The 18,015-nt window shown below is 43.9% G+C and overlaps 1 protein-coding gene and 1 pseudogene across 2 annotated transcripts in view; one reads left to right on the plus strand and one right to left on the minus strand.

Moving 5' to 3' along the window:
* Positions 1–904: 904 nt before the first annotated feature.
* On the minus strand, positions 905–17,121 carry LOC105744554 (general transcription factor II-I pseudogene; annotated as a pseudogene).
* INSR (insulin receptor) overlaps positions 17,067–18,015 on the plus strand; it is a 155,826-nt gene continuing 154,877 nt past the window's right edge. For both annotated transcript variants that reach the window (XM_004477162.5, XM_004477163.5), the window contains exon 1: positions 17,067–17,219. In XM_004477162.5, coding sequence (XP_004477219.1) covers positions 17,120–17,219 — 100 coding nt within the window. In that variant the 5' untranslated portion in view covers positions 17,067–17,119. The remainder of the gene's footprint in view (positions 17,220–18,015) is intronic.

Genomic DNA, 18,015 nt, shown 5'->3' on the forward strand with positions numbered 1-18,015 from the left:
ATTGTTTTGTTAGTTGTCCAGGGCAAGCCCAAAGAACTGGAGAGTAGGTGTTGGCTGCAACTCTGCTGGGTTTCAGAGCTCAACTGGCATATGAAGAGTATGAAGATTTAAGTCTCTGAGAAATATATTTAACAGGAACATTGAAAATTATAAGTTCAAATAAAATGAGTAAGAGAATCATGATTAGGGGAAATATAAATGAGTATAACTATGTTATATTGGGAAAATAGATTTTCATATATTCCCAGATAGGGCCTGCAAAGGGGGTGTTGATTTCATGAGGCCATGTGGCTTGCCTGTGGTGTCTGGATATTCCTAGGGCCCTTGGGAGCATTTTTGTTTGAGGCTTTGTTTATCATGGCAGTTGGTCTGAGACCTGCATAAGCATAACCTCCAGAATGACCAACTGACTCACTTTGAAATCTCTTAGCCATAAAAATTATTTTTTTATTTAATGTCTACTTCTTTTGATCAAGGTCTTTTTCCAAATGCATCACTGATTAATGGTTGGTAATAATTCCTTTGGCGCCAGGGAGGCTTATCCCTGGGAGCCATGTTGCACATTGGGGGGAAGGTAGCAAGTTTATTTGCAGAATTTGGCTTAGATAAAGGTCACATTTGAGCAACAAGGAAGATTTTGGGAGGCAACTCTTAGGCATTACTTATAATTAGGCTTAGTTTCATTATTACAGGAATAAGGTTCATAAGTGCAAGCATTAAGATTGATGGCTTGGTTTATTAGCCTGTTTTCTTTTGTTAGGCAAGTCTTATATGTTCCAGAGTTTTTTGCCATCTTATCTGAGAAAGTACAGAACTTCCCCATGATAGAAATTTAATATTTTGTTACCTACTGTGTGGGCCTCTATCTATCCAGAAAACATGCCTTTGGCAACAAAAAATACATTTATATTCCAAACCAAGTAGGGCTTCAAAAGGGAATTCCTTCTGGCAAGGCTTTTACATAAAGGAACTCAAGATTTGATTCAAACATAGTGTCTGATACTTTTACTGCCTCTGTGAGTCCAAGAGTGTGAGCAAATTTCAAAATAAAAATCTCTTCCACTTGTTTGCGTAGCTTGGTAATTCTTACATTCCAATCTTCTTTAACTGGTATATTTGTTCTTGGCTGAGTAACTTTAGTTGTACTGTGAGTCAGAAGTTCTGGTCTTTTAATAACAAATTTAATTCGATTGCCCACTTGAATGATTTTTTCCAGTGTTGGAATTCCATACCATGAGGGACTTCTAAAAGGAATGCTTTCTGGTAGACCTTTCACATAGAGATCACTAGGATGTGCCTCAAATTTCTGGGAGAGTACAGCCATGGCTTCAGCGCTCCCCAAGGCATCAGCAATTTTTTTTGCAGAAAAGCTCTTCTACCATCTTTCTTAATTTAGTGATACTGCATATCCTTCTTCCTTTACTACTGAAGCTGGTTTATCAAGTTTTAAATCTTCACATGTTGAATTCAGAAGTTCACGATTCTTAATCACAAAATGAATCCTTTCCTTAGTGAGTCACATCCTCTTAAGATGAGGAATAACGTAAGTAGATGGCTACCTAAAAGGAATTCCTTCAGGAAGTTCTTTTACATAAAGATCTTCAACATGTGCCTGGAAAAGGGGATATGAGAACATAACAGTACCTGTGGCTTTTGTAGCTTGAGCATATTTCCTTTCAAACAACACTTCAGCTTGCTTACGTAGATCAGTAGTCCAAGCATTCCATTTCCCAAAGTTGAACTCCCTCACTTTCCATTTTCCAGCATTGGCAGGCCCAGTAACTGGGGGCTGTGGTGGCTTATTGGTCTTTGGTCTCTTGGTAGGTGGAAAATCATCATCATCTTCAATAGTCACATCAACTTCAGGGTTCCCACTTGTTTCTGAAGGGACATGCTGAGTAGAATCTTCTGCTAGTGCTCCCATTTCTGTTCCTTCATTGACTTCTGAAGAATGATGGCATCCTTGAAAGTTGTATTGATAGTAATCAGGATCTTCTGATTCTTCCTTTACTGTTTTTAAAAAACATATTTTTTATTTATTTTTAAAAGATCCATAGATCACACAAAATGTTACATTAAAAAATATAGGTTCCCATATACCCCAGTCCCCACACACCCCCACTCGTCTCATATCAACAACTTCTTTCATCAGTGTGGTACATTCAATGCATTTGGTGAATACATTTTGGAACACTGCTGCACTGCATGGATTATAGTTTACGCTGTAGTTTATACTCTCTCCCAGTCCATTCAGTGGATTATGGCAGGATATATAATGTTCTGCATCTGTCCCTGCAATATCATTCAGAAAACTCCAAGTCCTGAAAATGCCCCCATATCACACCTCCTTTTCCCTCTCCCTGCCTTCAGCAACTTCTACGGCCATTGTCTCCACATCAATGTTGTAATTTCTTCCATTGCTAAAGTCATGATAATTCTATAGTAGAATACCAGTAAATCCACTTTAGTCCATATTTTATCCCTCTATCCTGAGGACCCTGAGGTGACAATGCCCACTCTACCTCTCAATTGAGAGGGGGCTTCAATCTCATGGCTGATGATGGGACTCTCATGCCTGCAGCTGTAGACTCTCTTGGTTCCTTGGTGTGGTGGTTGCCCATCCTCACCTCCCTGTCAGGTGATCTGGGTAAGTCCAATGAACTGGAGAGTAAGTCCTTTACTATTATAGCTGCCATTCCTAGGGAAATGCCAGAATCATCTGTGGGTTCAGTTTTCATTCCGATGGGCCCACAGCTTGCATGTGAAGACATATTGACCTTTCACCATCTGTTACTGTCACACCACCAGCTAGGTGCTTTGTTGGCTCTAGGAAAAGTCTTTTAGTGATAAATGAAATCCCTGCCTTGTTCTCCAAAATCCATTTCAGGGTTGCAAGATCATAATTCTCAAGGTGTTTAAAGGCAAATCCTTCAGGAAGTCGCAGCTGACTGGTGTCTTAACATTTTCTCTTATGGAGCAGGTACCACTGCTGATTTGCCTAAAGCATTTCCATAGCAAGAGCAGCAATAGTCCTCACCTATTTTGCTCAGTGTCTCGATTTTCCACAGCATCTACACTTATCCAATTTGTAATTTTATGCATCTCTGCATCCTTTTCTTCTTCAACACGGTATTTTACCAAATCTCTCTGAGCGCCTTGAAGGGATCACAGGGGACCCGGGGAGAGGCTGGGGTAACCGCGGTAGGGTGGGGGGTGGTGGGGGTGGCGGCCATGGCTAAAGAGCACGTGAGCAAGAAAAGGGGGTGGCAGAGGCTGTCAGCGGCCCTTTTCTCAGCTCCATTGCTTCATCTTTCCTGTGTATTTCCTCAGAGAAAGGGGATGCTATTCCGGGAAATGAACATGTTCACCCAAGTCTCAGTGTGCCCGGAGCGCCTGTGGAGATTATGTCAGCCACGTGGCACGATGGGCAGGACACGTGGCCAACCTGAGAGATTTTCTCTTGGCATAAAATGACTATTTCTTACATACTAAACTGGGTTTTGATGTTAAGTGTTCAGTTCACTAAAGTTCTTGCCGACGGATACTGTTTGCTTCCCCCCTTTTAATACTTTCTTCCTAATGCAACTGAATTCTGCTAATGCCTTAAAGGAGCCAGAGGCCCTCTCCAGCCAACTCCTTTAGGTCCCACTGAAAGGGAGGCAAACGTGCAGTAAACCAAATGCCATCTCTCGCTGATGCAAGAGTGGTCAAACTTACTCTGTAAAGGGCTAGAGAGTAAATATTTCGGGGTCTGCAGGCCATGCGATCTGTGTCGTGACCAACTCTGCCATTGTTGTGGGAAAGCAGCCACAGGCAATATGTAAGCAAATGGGTGTGGCCATGTGCCAATAAAACCTTATTTAAAAACAGAGGGCTTGGGCAGGATTTGGCCCACAAGCTGTAGTGCCAACCCCTGCTCCAATGAAGTGAGAATCCCCTGTCTGAGCATCCTTATCTCTACAGAGCTGAATGTCATTCAGAAGTGAGAGCAAAGAACTACGAGTCCTAAGCCTATGCAGTCTCCTCTGGAAATATAGATAATTGAGTTCTTACTATAAATAGCAAATATATTCCTTTTTTCCTGCATCTATGGAAATTATTAAATATATGCTTCTGCTTTTTTAATATGGTAATTTAGATTGAATTATTTTCTAATGTTAAATAACCTGCAATTTGGAGATAAACCCAAATGCTCATGATGTAGTTTTCATTTTTATATATTACTTTAGTGCAATTTTCATAATCTTTTGTTCGGGTTGTGATAGTGGCCCATCATTTTTCCTTTCTCCTAATGTTTATTTCAAGATTTTTCAGCCTCATTACAGAGTTTTGGGAATATTTCCTCTATTTTTCTAAATCTACTAAATTTTGTGTATGTCTAAAATTGTGCCTTTATTGATATTTTGGTGTAATTTGCTAACGAATCCAAACCATGCCAAAAAAAAAAAAAAAAAAGGAAAGAAAAGAAAAGAAGAGTCAGTCTTGCAGGGACCTAATGGAACAGTGTTCCTAGCAGCGGGCACAGTATGTGCAAAGGCCCTGAGGCTGGAATTGGTTTAAGAACTCATGAGGAGACTAACGTGGCTGGTGGGGAGTGAATGAGAGGGAGAGCAGGATGAGATAAGGACAGACCCTCTAGGGTCTCATTATTTTCAAGGGGTGCCCTTGGAGGTGGCCCATCCAAGAGTGCATTTTGCTTCTCATCTCAGAATAGTGGTTATTCCAAGGAGGCAGGGACAGAGAACACGCCATATCTTGAGACCACCCCAACCCTACGGCTACACTTCAATGAGCACAGCCCAATCAAATTAGCTCTTTTGAAAGCCAAGGTAAACTTACAACCATCAACCTGAAATGAGACTTGGGCACTAAGGTGAAAATGTGGGTTTGGCTCTGCCTTTGCCATATGTGTCCTTGCCCTTTTGTTTCCTCATCTGTATAATGGGTGTACTAATTGTCCACAGGGTTTTGATGAGGACAAAATGAGATGGATGCACAGGACAAGGACTTACAATGTGCATTGTAAATTGTCACTCTTTAAGTTATTATGGACATGGGTAAGAATCTCCCATGCTTGCCGCTAAGCCAAGTTGCTTGCATATTTGCCACTGTCTTTTGGGACATTGGGGTCTTGCTTTACCAGGCTAGTTTTGGGGAGTAATTGTTTGCTGGGTTTATGGGGGTAGATCTGGCCTGAAAGCCTTTTGGATCTTGAGTCTGCTCTCCAAAGCTTTCACTAACCTTACAATTCCCAAGACAGACCTTCTGTATCTTGATCTAAGTCAGCAATAAACATACTGGACAGGAAGGCCAAGAACAGAGCCCTGTGGGATACCATTAGAGACTGCATCCTAGGAGAACATCAGTCTCTTTAGTTCTGGGTATAATCTATCACACAATCCTGGCCTAACATTGTATTACTCCTTTCCTTCCACAATGATTAATGCAAAGCTAATGAGCACTTACTGTCTGCAGGGCACCCTGCCAGGTACTTCTGAATATCTCATCTAGTTGGATCTATACAATACCTACACAAAAGCCAGTATTTATTTCCTCTCTTGTGGAAACTGAGAGGAAAAGTCTTATCTTAAATTTCTCAGCTTGGATATGGAGAAGATGGAGTTGAGGTCAAAACCTTTGGACTCCAAATCCAGTGCTCAGAGAGGATCTGAGATATTCTTAAATGCCCTTGATACAAGTTTCCCCCCACATTTCCTGAACACACAATTCCTCTGACAGTCATCTCTTTTTTCCCTTTGATTCTTAGAAACCATCTCAATCCGGGCAGAAGTAGAACAAGAGAGGATACATGTGCTTGTCTTTTACCATCGGGGGTTCTGGGTTTCAATCCAGTCTTTGACTGTGACCAGCTGTGTGATCTCGAGCAACTGAACTCACCTCTCTGTGCATCAGCTTCCTCATCAAAAACATGGGGTCCTACTAGGAAAACTCCATGGAGTCAGTGCACACAAAATACTTGGCATGTTGGAAGTGCTCAAATGTAAGGTGTTTTTAAAAAAAATCTTACTACTACTCATGGCAAAGCTAAGCCCTCATTCTCAGCATTTTTAAAAACCACTTGGGGTCTGGTATTTTTGATGCTGTGCCACTTTTGGCATTCATCCATGCTTTTATGCCCTTAGTTTGACCTTTCATGGATGACTTTTCAGATTGGAATTGTGTAGCCACCCCAGCTTCTATTTTAGAAAAGATGCTTTGCTCATGGTTAACCCTAGAAAGTAATTATTTAAAATGAGATGTTTGGAACCATGAATAAGACAAGGTAATTTGGTTTAAAACATCTTTTTATTCTGAAATGGGTATAGCTGCAATTACACAGAATTTAGAAAATTGGAAAAAAGCACAAAAACCCTACCTGTAATTACACCACCTCAACACAATTACTGTTAGCGTTTCGGCATGTTTTCCGCTACCCTTTTTCATAAGCATCTCTCCCTCACAACATAGTTGCAATACTGCTTTCTTTAAAACCTTTTCCCTCCACTTAACCTTGTAGCACATGCTTGTTTATAAACACCATTTAAAATTGCTATGTGATGTTTCATCAGGTAATTATTCTGCAGTTTACCTAACCCATCCGTGACTGTTGCCCTGGGTTGTTATTGGTTTTCCCAAGACATTTATCACAACCTCCTAGTTAAATGGCAAAGTTCATGACATCAGGGACCTGGTCTGGTCTGTGTTGTGTCCCTGCTGTTTACTTGGCACATAGTAGGTGTTCAATAAATATTAGTTGAATGAATGAAAAGTTTAGATTAGTTTCTTCCATCTGATTCTTAGGGGCAGACGTGCTCTATGAAACATATGAGTTTTTTTTTTTTTTTTGAGGCTTTGTGTTTTCTTTTTCCAAACAGATGATGATGGTGGTTGTCTGTCAATTGTGAAAGCAGGTGCAAGAGGACACCAGATTTACCTTCTCTTGACTAGATGGTCATGCCACCAGCTGGTCTCTAGTAGTGTACCACGGCGCTCTTCCTTGGCACTTTCGCAGGCAGAATTTAATTCCTCTTAGCCTGCCCCACTGTTTCATTTTGTTCCCAGCACCCATCACTATCTGTAATTATCTTTACTGTTATTTTTAATGTTTTTCTTGCCTGTTTTCTGCCACTAGAATCAAGGGCAGTGATCCTTTGGTTTTATGTAAGGCTACGTCCTCAATGTGGTCGGCAGACTAATTAATGAACGCCCAAAGATGTTCGTTCCAGGGATTAGGAACCTGTGACTATGTTAGACTACATGGCCGAGGGGAATTAAAGTTGCTAATCAACTGAATTTGAGATGGCAAGATTATTGTAGATGATGTGGGTGGAGGCAGTGTAATCTCAAGTGTCCTTAACTGTGGAAGACGGAAGCAGGAGAAACAGAAACAGAGAGATACTGGTGTGAGATGGGCTTGGCTCAGCCGTGCTGGCTTTGAAGATGGAGGAATGGTCCATGAGCCAAGAAATGTGGCAACCTCTAGAAGCTGGTGAAGGCAAGAGGAAATGGGTTCTTCCTGAGAACTCCCCGAAGGACCCCTGTGCTACCCATTTAGGACTTCTGACCTCCAGTCATTTGTGTTGCTCAAGCCACCAAGTTGGTGGGAATTTGTTAGAGCAGTGCTAGGAAAACTAATGCCTTCAGTCTGGCCACATAGTAAATGCTCAAGAAATATTTGTTAAGTGAGGAGTAACTTGAGACTCAGAGCTGGAGGGGATATAAAAAAAACCTTAAATCAAAAGAGCTGATGCTCTAATAGTGATTGAAATGGTGAATGCACAACTTTGTGGTTATACCAAAGGCCATTGATTGTATGCTTTAGATATAATATTACCTACAAGTATGTTTCAATAAGATTGATTATGAAACACACACACACACACAACCAGCATGCACAGCACATAGCACAAAGCCTGACACTTCATCAGTGTTCAATTATATCTGACAAAATAAATAACTGAGTAATCGAAAAAAAAATCTGAAGGGCTGGAACACAGCCAAGAGTGGGACAGGGTTACTGGGGGATGTAGAGGTCAGGCCAGCCCCTTACCACGGTCTGGGATAGGGAGTTTAATTTAAGGTCCAGGTGGCAGAGATGGCATATGTCACCCATGTTGGGTACAGGTCAGAATCAGTAAAGGGGATTCCTAATCAATATACCCAACCCCTCACCGCTGTTGCCATGGCATGCCGATGATGGTGAGATGGCTAAGATGTCAGAAGTGGGCTGTTTTATATCCTTTTTTTAAACTGGCAATGGCCTAACCTGCTTAAACTCACATTTCTTTGGTTAAGAGTAGAAATGAACACTTGGTCCCTTTGCAGTTTATTTTCTCTTGGTCCCTTCATTGTCCTTACTTGCTATCTGATGGTTTCGTTTCTTTTCCCCTTATTGACTTGAAAACACCCTTTGTATAACACGGAGAGGAATCCCTTTTGTGTCACACTTGTTGAATATTTGTTCCTATTATGTTGCTTCTAATTTCGTTTTAGTCATTTCTTTGGGGATTTGTAGACATTTTTATGTTCATGGAGTGAAATCTCAAAGTTATTAGAATGATCATTTCTTTGGTGGCTTTAAGCTTAGCAAATTCTTCCTCCTTAGAAGATTGATCTATACCCAATCCTCTATTCTTGTAGCTTTTTTCCTGCTCTAATTTTTTAAAAATAAACTTTTTATTTAAAAATAAACTAATTATTTAAAAATAAACCTCAGAAAAGTCGCACGGATAGTAGAGAGAGTTTCTGCATACCTGACACACAGTTTCCGATTGTTAATTGTTGGAAGATGTTACTCTTACATTAAACAGTACAGCTGTCTCAAGTAAGGAACCAATATTGATACAGTATTATATCCTTTTCCTGTCCCAGGATTCTGCCCAAGATACCACGTTACTTCTTGTTACATCTCCTCAGGCGCCTCTAGATGGTACAATTTCTTAGACTTCCCTTGTTTTTGATGATCTTGATGGTTTTAAGGAGGACTGATCAGGTCTTTTGCAGACTTTCAAATTGCATCTGTTGGACATTTTTCTATGGTGAGACTGGGGCTCTGTATTTGTGGGACCAGAGGTAAAGTGCTGTTCACCTCACACCCTATCAAGGGCTGGTGCTATCAATAGGACTTATCACTGCTGATGTTGACCCGGATTACCAGCCAGAGGTTGTGTTTGTCTGGTCTTTCCACTGGAAACTCGCTCTTTCCCCCCGCTTTTCATATGTACCCTGTGGAAGGAAGTCATTATACACGGCTCACAGTTGAGTGATGGGAAGTGAAGCACCACGTCCTTGCTGGGGTGTTCTTCTGTACGGGAGATTTGTCTCTTCTCCCCTCAGCTTTAATTTTTAATTTAGCAACTTACATTTAAATGCAGGTTTAGATGCAGTTTAAAATGCATTCGCTGACTCCATAGATTTCCTTCTCAATTATCCCAGCCCCCTTAGGGTGGGGGAGAGGATTTTTGCCTTCCATACTAACTGGGAGACATGTTTACAAATAAATTATATATCCTGCCATAACCCACTGAATGGACTGGGGGAGAGTGTAAACTACAATGTAAACTATAATCCATGTGGTGCAGCCGTGCTCCAAAATATATTCACCAAATGCAGCGAATGTGTCACAGTGATGAAAGAGGCTGTTGATGTGGGAGGAGTGGGGGCGGGTGGGGTGTGGGGTATGGGGGAACCTCTTATTTTTTAATGTAATATTTTTTGTGATCTTCTGTATCTTAAAAAAAGACAATTTAATAAAATAAATAAATAAAATAAATTATTAAGACTCAGTGTCTACTACTACTAGGTTAGCCCTGCTGACAGATTGATTCAACTGCCTATACTTGTGCCTATTTAAATTTATTCTAGATTTGCAAGGTTTTCATACTTTAATATCTGAGAATGCGCTAGTCTTTTGCCAATTACCTTTCTTTTCCAGATCGGATTTAATTATTCTTTTAGTGGTTCTCAGCCAGGGACGATTTTGCCCCCAGGGGACAATTGGAAATGTCTGGAGACATTTTGGTTGTCACAGCTGGGGCTGTGCTACTGGCATGTGGCGGACAGAGGCCAGGGGTGCTGTTTCATACCCTACAAGGCACAGAAAACTCCCTCCCCCCATGCCAGAGGATTCTCTGACTCCAAATATCCATAGTCCTGTGGTTCAGAAACCCTACTTCTGATAATCCGCAGAAAAATTTTCCTATATTCTTTGAGATACAGATTTGGATTTGAATTGGATTTATAAATTATTTGGGGGACAGGGAGGGATGGCCCCTATACAATACTCTATTTTCTGACCCAGAAATAAGGCATGTCTCTTTATTTAATCAAGTCTTATTTCATGTCCCACTATTGTTTCGTTTTTTTAATGGGTCAGAGTCATTGCTGTTAATTTTCCCCCTTGGTATTTTATTTCATTTCACTTTGCAGCTGTAGTAATGCTATTCTGAAAAATTTAAGTGTCTTATTACGCTGAGTTTTAAGAAAAGTAATTAATATACATGGCTAAAAACAATTCAAACATAAAAAAAGGATAGCAGTTTCTTGTGTTTTCTTTGAAAGATCTTTCATGGATCTCGAAATATTTGTGTATGTGTGCATTTTGCTGCACTACCACCCACCTTTAAACAATGGTAGTATTCCATTTATATTATTTTTCATTAAAATTTTCATATAGTTCTACATATCTTGGAGATTTTCTCATCTCAGTACATGTAGATTTATTCATTTTTTCTTAAAACGTTTCTTAAAACGTTATGATATTTCACTGAAAATTTGTTCCCTTATTCTGTTATAAAAACAGTTTTCCTTTTATTATAAAATTTTACATGATATTCTTCTATCCAGATTTGGGTACCTGCCTCTCCTACCCAGCCAACATATTAAGGTCTTCCTTGGGGAAGAGTGTATACTACAATGTAACCTATAATCCATGCGGTACAGCAGTGCTCCAAAATGTATTCACCAAATGCAATGAACGTGCCACAATGATGAAAGAAGCTGTTGATGCGGGAGGAGTGGACGAGTGGGAAGTGGGGTATATGGGAACCTCTTATATTTTTTAATGTAACATTTTTTTATAATCTATATATCTTCAAAAAAAAAAACAATGAAAAATTGAGAAAAAAAAAGGTCTTCCTGTACATTGCAACAATGAAAAGAAAGTCTTTTGAGAAAAAAAAACCCACTTTATATGGGCTCTGTCATGTTTTTCAACTCCCTTGAAATCTTAACTGTGAAGAGCAGGAGAAGCAAACAACATGACAGCAGCACATTTGGAGAGGTTGGTGCTACACCATTTCTAATTTTTGTCTGCTTCAGGTATAAAAATTTCTATGTGGAAGCCTTTTCATCTTCTAAGGATCTTACTCCTTGCATCCTATCACCATCTAAACTCTCTGAAACCCGTTAAGATAGAGTCTCAATTTTGACAATGGATTCAGCAATCAGAGAAACCGGGGACAGCACCATTGCCCAGAAATTCCCGCGGGTTGTCCCTGGGCCACCTTGCAGGCTTCAAGTGTAGGTTATGCTGGGAGCTGGAGAGGGTCTGATTTGAAACCCAATGGATCATGAATTATTATCTAGCCATAGAAAGGAATGGCATTCTGATACATGCTACAATGTGGATGACCTTGGAAAACGTGCTGAGTGAAAGAAGCCAGGCATGAAAGACCATGTGTTGTTGTATGGCTCCATTTCGGTGAACTGTCCAGAAGACACAAATCCATAGAGACAGAAAGCAGAGATTAGTGGTTGCCAGGGTCTGGGGAGTGACTACTGAGTGGATATGGGGTTTCCATTGGGGTGATGAAAAAGTTCTGGAACTAGAGAGTGGAGATGGTTGTGCAATATTGTGAGTGTATTTAATGCCACAGAATTGTAAACTTTAATGTGGTTAACATGATAAATTCTATGTTATGTGTATTTTTCCATGCAAAAAAGAAAAAAGAAAAAACAATGAGTTTGAAAAAGGGCCAGAAATGGAGTTTTTAAGACTAAGAGAGCTCTGGGGACCTGCGGAGATACATCCCCATGAGGGCACAGTGGACATCAGGCTGCCTAAGTATAAGATGTCATTTTCTTAAACCTTTTTCACAGTCAGACTTTATATCCCCAAGGTGCTAAAAAAGGAAAAATAAAACCCATAAAAAATATGAAAGAGAATTGCAAGTCACTCTCAGAACTTATTGGTGTAGATCACATGTGAGGAGTGCCAGAGAAGAAAGAAAAGATAGGGAACAATGGAAATTTGAAATATTAATCAGGTATTGGGGATTGGGGAATGTATAGGTCATCCTGTTTCTTGGGGAAAGGTTGTTCCAGGTGTTGCTGCAATAAATGCCCTTGCAAATACTTCATTTTCACCTGTGGGAGGTTGTGTGGCATATAAATTCCCAGAAGTGAGAGCAACATGGGTTAAAGGATCAATGCTAGTTACATGCTGAAAATCACTGCCAAATCACTCCCCAAGAGGTTGAACCAATTTACACCATCAACGTATGAGAATGTCTATCCCCCCACCCCACACAAATCTTTACTTTGTGTTACTAGTTTTATTGATTGTTGGCAAATTCAGTGAAAATGATATGGGCATATATTTAATTATGAGGAAGCCTGACCATCATTTTGTATGCTTAAGGGTCATTTTTCTTTTCTTTTCTTTTCTTTTTTTTTTGGTGGTCTCTTACTTGTCCTTTGGCATTTTAGGAAATTAAAGTTTTGGCATTTTCTTCGTTGAAGAAAAAAAATTAATATAGTATATTATATATGGTGCAATATAATGTAACATATGCCCTTTACCTGTCACTTAAGCTGCTTAGATTTTTTTTTTCACTTTTAAAAGTGTCTTTTACTTACTTTAGGTATGAATTTTTTGCTGTTCATCAAGTTTTGATTTTACGTAGCCAAGTTTATCATTTCAATTTATTTTTAATTTTTAATTTTTTTTAGGTTCCAGGACTGGGGATTGAACCCTGGACCTTATGTGTGGGAAGCTGGTTATCAACCACTGAGCCACATCGTCTCCCCCCAGTTGGTTCTTTGATTTGTTTGCTTGTTATTTGTGTTTGTTTGTGTTTTTAGGAGGCACCTGGGACTGAACCTGGATCTTCCCATGTGGAAAGCAGGCACTCAACCGCTTGAGGCACATCTGCTCCCCATCAAAATTTTTAATTTGGGATCAGTGTCCTGCTTGGAAAGGCCTTCCCCACTCTGAAATGATAAAAACAAAATTTCCATATCACAGAATCTCATGGCTTCATGTTTGAGTGACTTTGGAATTCAATGGATACATTTTTAGTCTCATGGAAATGTTGATGTGGCTCTTCTCTGTGGGTCTATTAATACAGAGAATTCTAAGAATAGATTGCCTAATTTTGAATCATTCCTGAATTCCTGGTCCTAGTCCCTCAAATCTGGTGTTGGCTTTTGGGTTCTTTGAAGCTTCTGCCTTGTTCTATTAGTAAATTCTGGGGTATTGCACTGTTATTTACAAATGAAACCAGTCTGTAGTCGTCCCCCCCTTTCCCCCCTCCTAAATGTAATGTATTTAAGCAGGTTTCCATAACAACACAGGAGTCAGGATTTACATTTAGTTTCCTGCCTTAATGAAATGAAAAACAGCTTCGTTGAAGGAAGACTGTGCCAAAGGGATCTGCTAAAGAGACACCCCAGCATTATGGTGGTGGGGTGTACCCAAGTACTCCTTGAAGGGCAGCAAAAGTAGAATATTCCACAGAAAGTAATGTAGGTGTCAGATTTGGTGCTTATGAGAAATGGTCACTCTCTCCTTGGACCGTGCATTCAGAGTACAGTGAGTTGAAATGTTGAAACCAAAGCAAACCTCACAAAAACGAAGTAAAACAGAAAAACCTCAGATGGCTTTTAAAAATATTTTTATTTTAACCTTTTATTTTGATATAATGTCACACTGCCAGAAAAGTTGCAAGAATGGTACACTGAATCCCTGTGTTCTCTTTGTATCAGATTTGCCAATTTTATCACATCAGATTTGTTTTCTTTCTTTCTGTTTCAGAACTATTTGAGAGTTACGTTGCAGACATTATGCTCCTTTACCCATACTACACACTTCAGCATGTATACTTCTAAAGCCAAGGACAATTTTTTACCTAACTTTAGCACAATGATCAAAATCAGGAAATTAACACTGAAATCCTATGGTTAACTAATTGACACTTTCTCAGTCTTCTGCGATTGTCCCAATAATGTCTCTCATTGCAAGAGAAAATCCAGGATCCATTTTGGTTACTTGATGAAGTCTGCCAGGTTTCTCCACTGTGAAGTGAGTATTTTTTCTTTCCTTTTGGTATTGACAGCCTGAGAGACGTAAACATCCCATCCTTCCTCAAACTTCCACTCATTAGTTTTAGCATCCATTTATAGTTCTTGCCTGAATCAATTAATACGGAGATTGCTAAATGGTGATTCCCTACTTCCACATCAATGACTGTAATAAAAAGGCAGAGGTTGATTTTGGGTTTCAATTTTTAGATTTTTTTTTTTTTTTGGAGGGGGTGACCTTTACCAAAAAAACAATGACTGGTTTTGGGGAGTGATAGTGACTTAATTTTCTCCCAGCAAGCCACAGCTGAAATGATTCATTTGATTTTATACCCAGCATGGAAGTCCTACAACATCCTTTCAAGTTTTTTCAGTACCTGCTGCCACCTGGAATTGTGGTGGTCTTTGGGGGCTTCTGGGGTCAGAGGGATGCCCACAGCTGTGGGCAGGTTTGTACAAGGAAGAAAGGGGACCAATGTTTATCCAGCCTGCAATTCTTGATGCCTGGTCCGGAGCTGCCTCCTCTTCCTTCTTCCTGGCTTCACTCTTGCCCTCTTGTAGACAATGCGATATTATTGGAAAGAAAATTTGATTTTGTCAACCCTATGTGTAAAACCCTTCCCAAGGAGAGGAAAATCCCACAGGCATGGGGATATATGAAGTTCTGTCCTTTCTAGTACCTGCCTATCACTCCAACTTCTTTTCTGCCTTTTCTATGCTCTAGTTATCATGCCTGGTTCATTTGCTAGAATGCCTGCCTGTTCTCCACCAGGCCTTTGCAGATGCTGTTCCCTCTACCTGGAACTCTTCCCCACAGGCTTTCCTTGCTGGCGCCTCTGCTGCTTTCAGCTCAAATATCACTTCCGCAGGGAATGCTTTTTTGAGCCACACTCACCCCCCCATCACCCTAACACAGGATTGTTTAATTAATGGCCCTGCCACGAGACTGTGAGGTCTACAACGAAACTGACCACGGTTTTGTTCACTGCAACCCCCCACTACTTATTGTTCGTTGATTCTTCCATTGGGTAAATATTTATTAATTAACAGATATGTCAGGCACTTGGGGGAGGGGTGTAAGTAGTGAGCAGGACAAACAAGATTTCCGGCTCCATAGGGAGGGGAGAAGATACACCGAACAAGTAATAAGAATTTCAGGTAGAGATACACCTGCTATGAAAAGAAGTGGGCAAAGGGATGAGGTGGGGGGGGGGGGGCGGGGGGTATTTGCATCTCTGGAGCGAGACATGGAGAAAGCCACTGGAGCACCTGCGGAAGTGTTTCGGGAGGGAGAACAAAAAAAGGGTGAAGGCTGAGGGGGAGAAGTTTCGCATTTTGGAGTAACAGAGGGCGCAGCGTCTGGCAAATTAATATTTGTTTAATAAATGGGAGGAAGAAGGAATGCATTGGGCCGAGGGCTGGGCTGGGCGCTTTCCCCTCCCACTCCACCAATTGGCATGCAGGTATCCTCCAGCCCATCAAAAAGATGAGGCAGACCCAGACACGGTGGATGTCACTCGTCCAAGGTCACACAGGGCAAGATGGGTTCCAACCACATGCAAACCAGCCTTCCTCTCCTTCAGGAGGGTGGGTTGACAATTGCCTCGCCCCATCTGTGGACAGTCAGACACACATGGACGCTGGGTCTACGTCTTGAAAATTGGGGGCTGTGCACCTGTGTCCTTGTCCAGCGTCTCTAGGCACCTGGTTTGTTGCATTAGGAGCTTCCGCACATTGTCCCAGGTATCATTTCTACAACTTGAAACCAGGAATTGCGCAGAGGGGCGGGGGAAACAGAGCCGGAGCAGCGCACCCGGCGCGCGCGCACGGAGCCTGTCTCCGGGGCCCTGGCGCGAAATCCTTCGCCGGGCCGCAGGCCGCAGCGCCACGACTGCGCGTGGCATCTGGGGGCCCCCGCGCGCTTTGGGACCAGAGTTATTGGCGGGCGCGGCGAGTGAGGCATTTGCCTGGGCTGCAAAATTTAAAGGAGAGGAAAATAACCTAGTAACAAAGACAAAGACTTTTAACGCAAGGCTTTAAAAAAAAACCAAAAAACCACAAAACCCTAACAAACCCATGAGGCAGAAACTATCGAAATATTAAAGAAAGGAAGACAGCACCCGTCTGGCTGGGACGGGGGGTGCCCTCGGCCCCGCTCTCTGGGACCGGCGTCGCTGGCCCGCGTGGGTCGCTCTGGCGGGGCGGGGGATCCGGGTGCCCTCTTGGCCCGCGCCCGCCCCGGGCCTCCGGCGCGGGGCCCCAGCGCGGCCGGGGAGGGAGGCTGGCGGGGTGGGGTGGGGCGGGGCCGGGCGGCGCCTCCCTCCGCGCGTCCTCCGCCCCCTTCCTCGGGCCTCTCTCCCGGGCGCCGAGTCCCTTCCACGGCCAGTTCCGCGCCGCCTTTTCCCGCGGCCCGCGAGGGGCCCAGCTGACGGCCGCGTTGTTTACGGGCCCGAGCAGCCCTCGCGCCCGCCGCCCGCCAGCCCAGGTGCCCGCCCGCGCGTCCGTCTGTCTGCGCGCCGGTCGACGGCGGCCCAGAACCGAGAGCGCCGGGAGGCCGCGAACGCCGCGCGGGGCCCTGGGCCCCGAGATCGCGAGTCCGGCGCCGGGACTGGAGGGGCCGGGGCCGGGGCGCTCCGCTGTCTTTGTAGCGGCCGAGGCCGCGCTGCCCCTCCCGGGGCGGAGGCTGCTGCCCGCGGGTCCCCGGCGGGCGAGAGAAGGCCGCGCGGCCCCGGTGCGTCTCGGGCGGCCGTCCCGGAGCATGACCCCCGAGGGCCGCTGCCGCGCGCTCTGAGCCGCGGGACCCCGCGCTCCCGAAGCCATGGGCGCCGGGGGCCGGCGGGGGGCGGCGGCCGCGCCGCTGCTGCTGGCGGTAGCCGCGCTGCTGGTGGGCGCCGCGGGCCACCTGTATCCCGGAGAGGGTGAGTCTGGGGGCGCGGGCGGCGGGCGGAGGGGGACTCGGGACGCCCAAATGGAGCCTCCATCGGGGACCGAGTGTCCACGGCGGGTGGGACGGTGGCTCCGGCCCCGCGGGGGGCTGGAGGCCTCTGACCTTGGCCTTTGCCCGGCCCCGGGCTCGCGGCTCCGCGCCCCGCGTGCGAGCCCCGGGCCCGAGGAACCTGGTCCCGGTGCCCGCCCCGCCGCGGGCGTCTCTCCTGAGCGCTCCTCGGACCCGTGCCTGGCCCCTCTCCCTGGCCCAGGCGCTCGGGAGGCGGGACACGCGGTGTCTCTGGGTCGCCTCCGGGACCTGGGGGTCACCGCGTCTGGGTGGCCTCCGACTGCCAGGCGTCCGGCGCGCACACGATTGGGAACCAAAGGTCAGGGTGCTGGACTGGGGGGTCCCGTGGGTCCCCACTGGTGGGTCCCCGCTGGTGGGTGACGCTGCCCGGAGCAGGGAATTGTATGACTTTCCCTTTCTCACTTCCTTGGATCCGGGCAGGTGGCCCCCTCATTTGGGTCAATAACTTACACTTTTGGGCTCTGCTTCCAGATGCCAGGAAGCAAACCCTAGAGCCCTGGTTACAGCAGCAGTTGTAACAGGAGTAGTGGTGTTTATTTATTTATTTATTATCGTAGTTCTTGTAATTAGTATCACCTTATGCCACCGGCTTGATCCATCTTATCTCTCGACCCTCATAGTGGCCCCTGGAGGCAGATACTGTTGTTTCCCCCCATTCACTGAGGAGGAACCAGGGCTGGGACTCCAACCCCTGTCTG

Source organism: Dasypus novemcinctus, chromosome 19 (genome assembly GCF_030445035.2).
Source record: "Dasypus novemcinctus isolate mDasNov1 chromosome 19, mDasNov1.1.hap2, whole genome shotgun sequence".
In the NCBI taxonomy this organism is placed as follows: domain Eukaryota; kingdom Metazoa; phylum Chordata; class Mammalia; order Cingulata; family Dasypodidae; genus Dasypus; species Dasypus novemcinctus.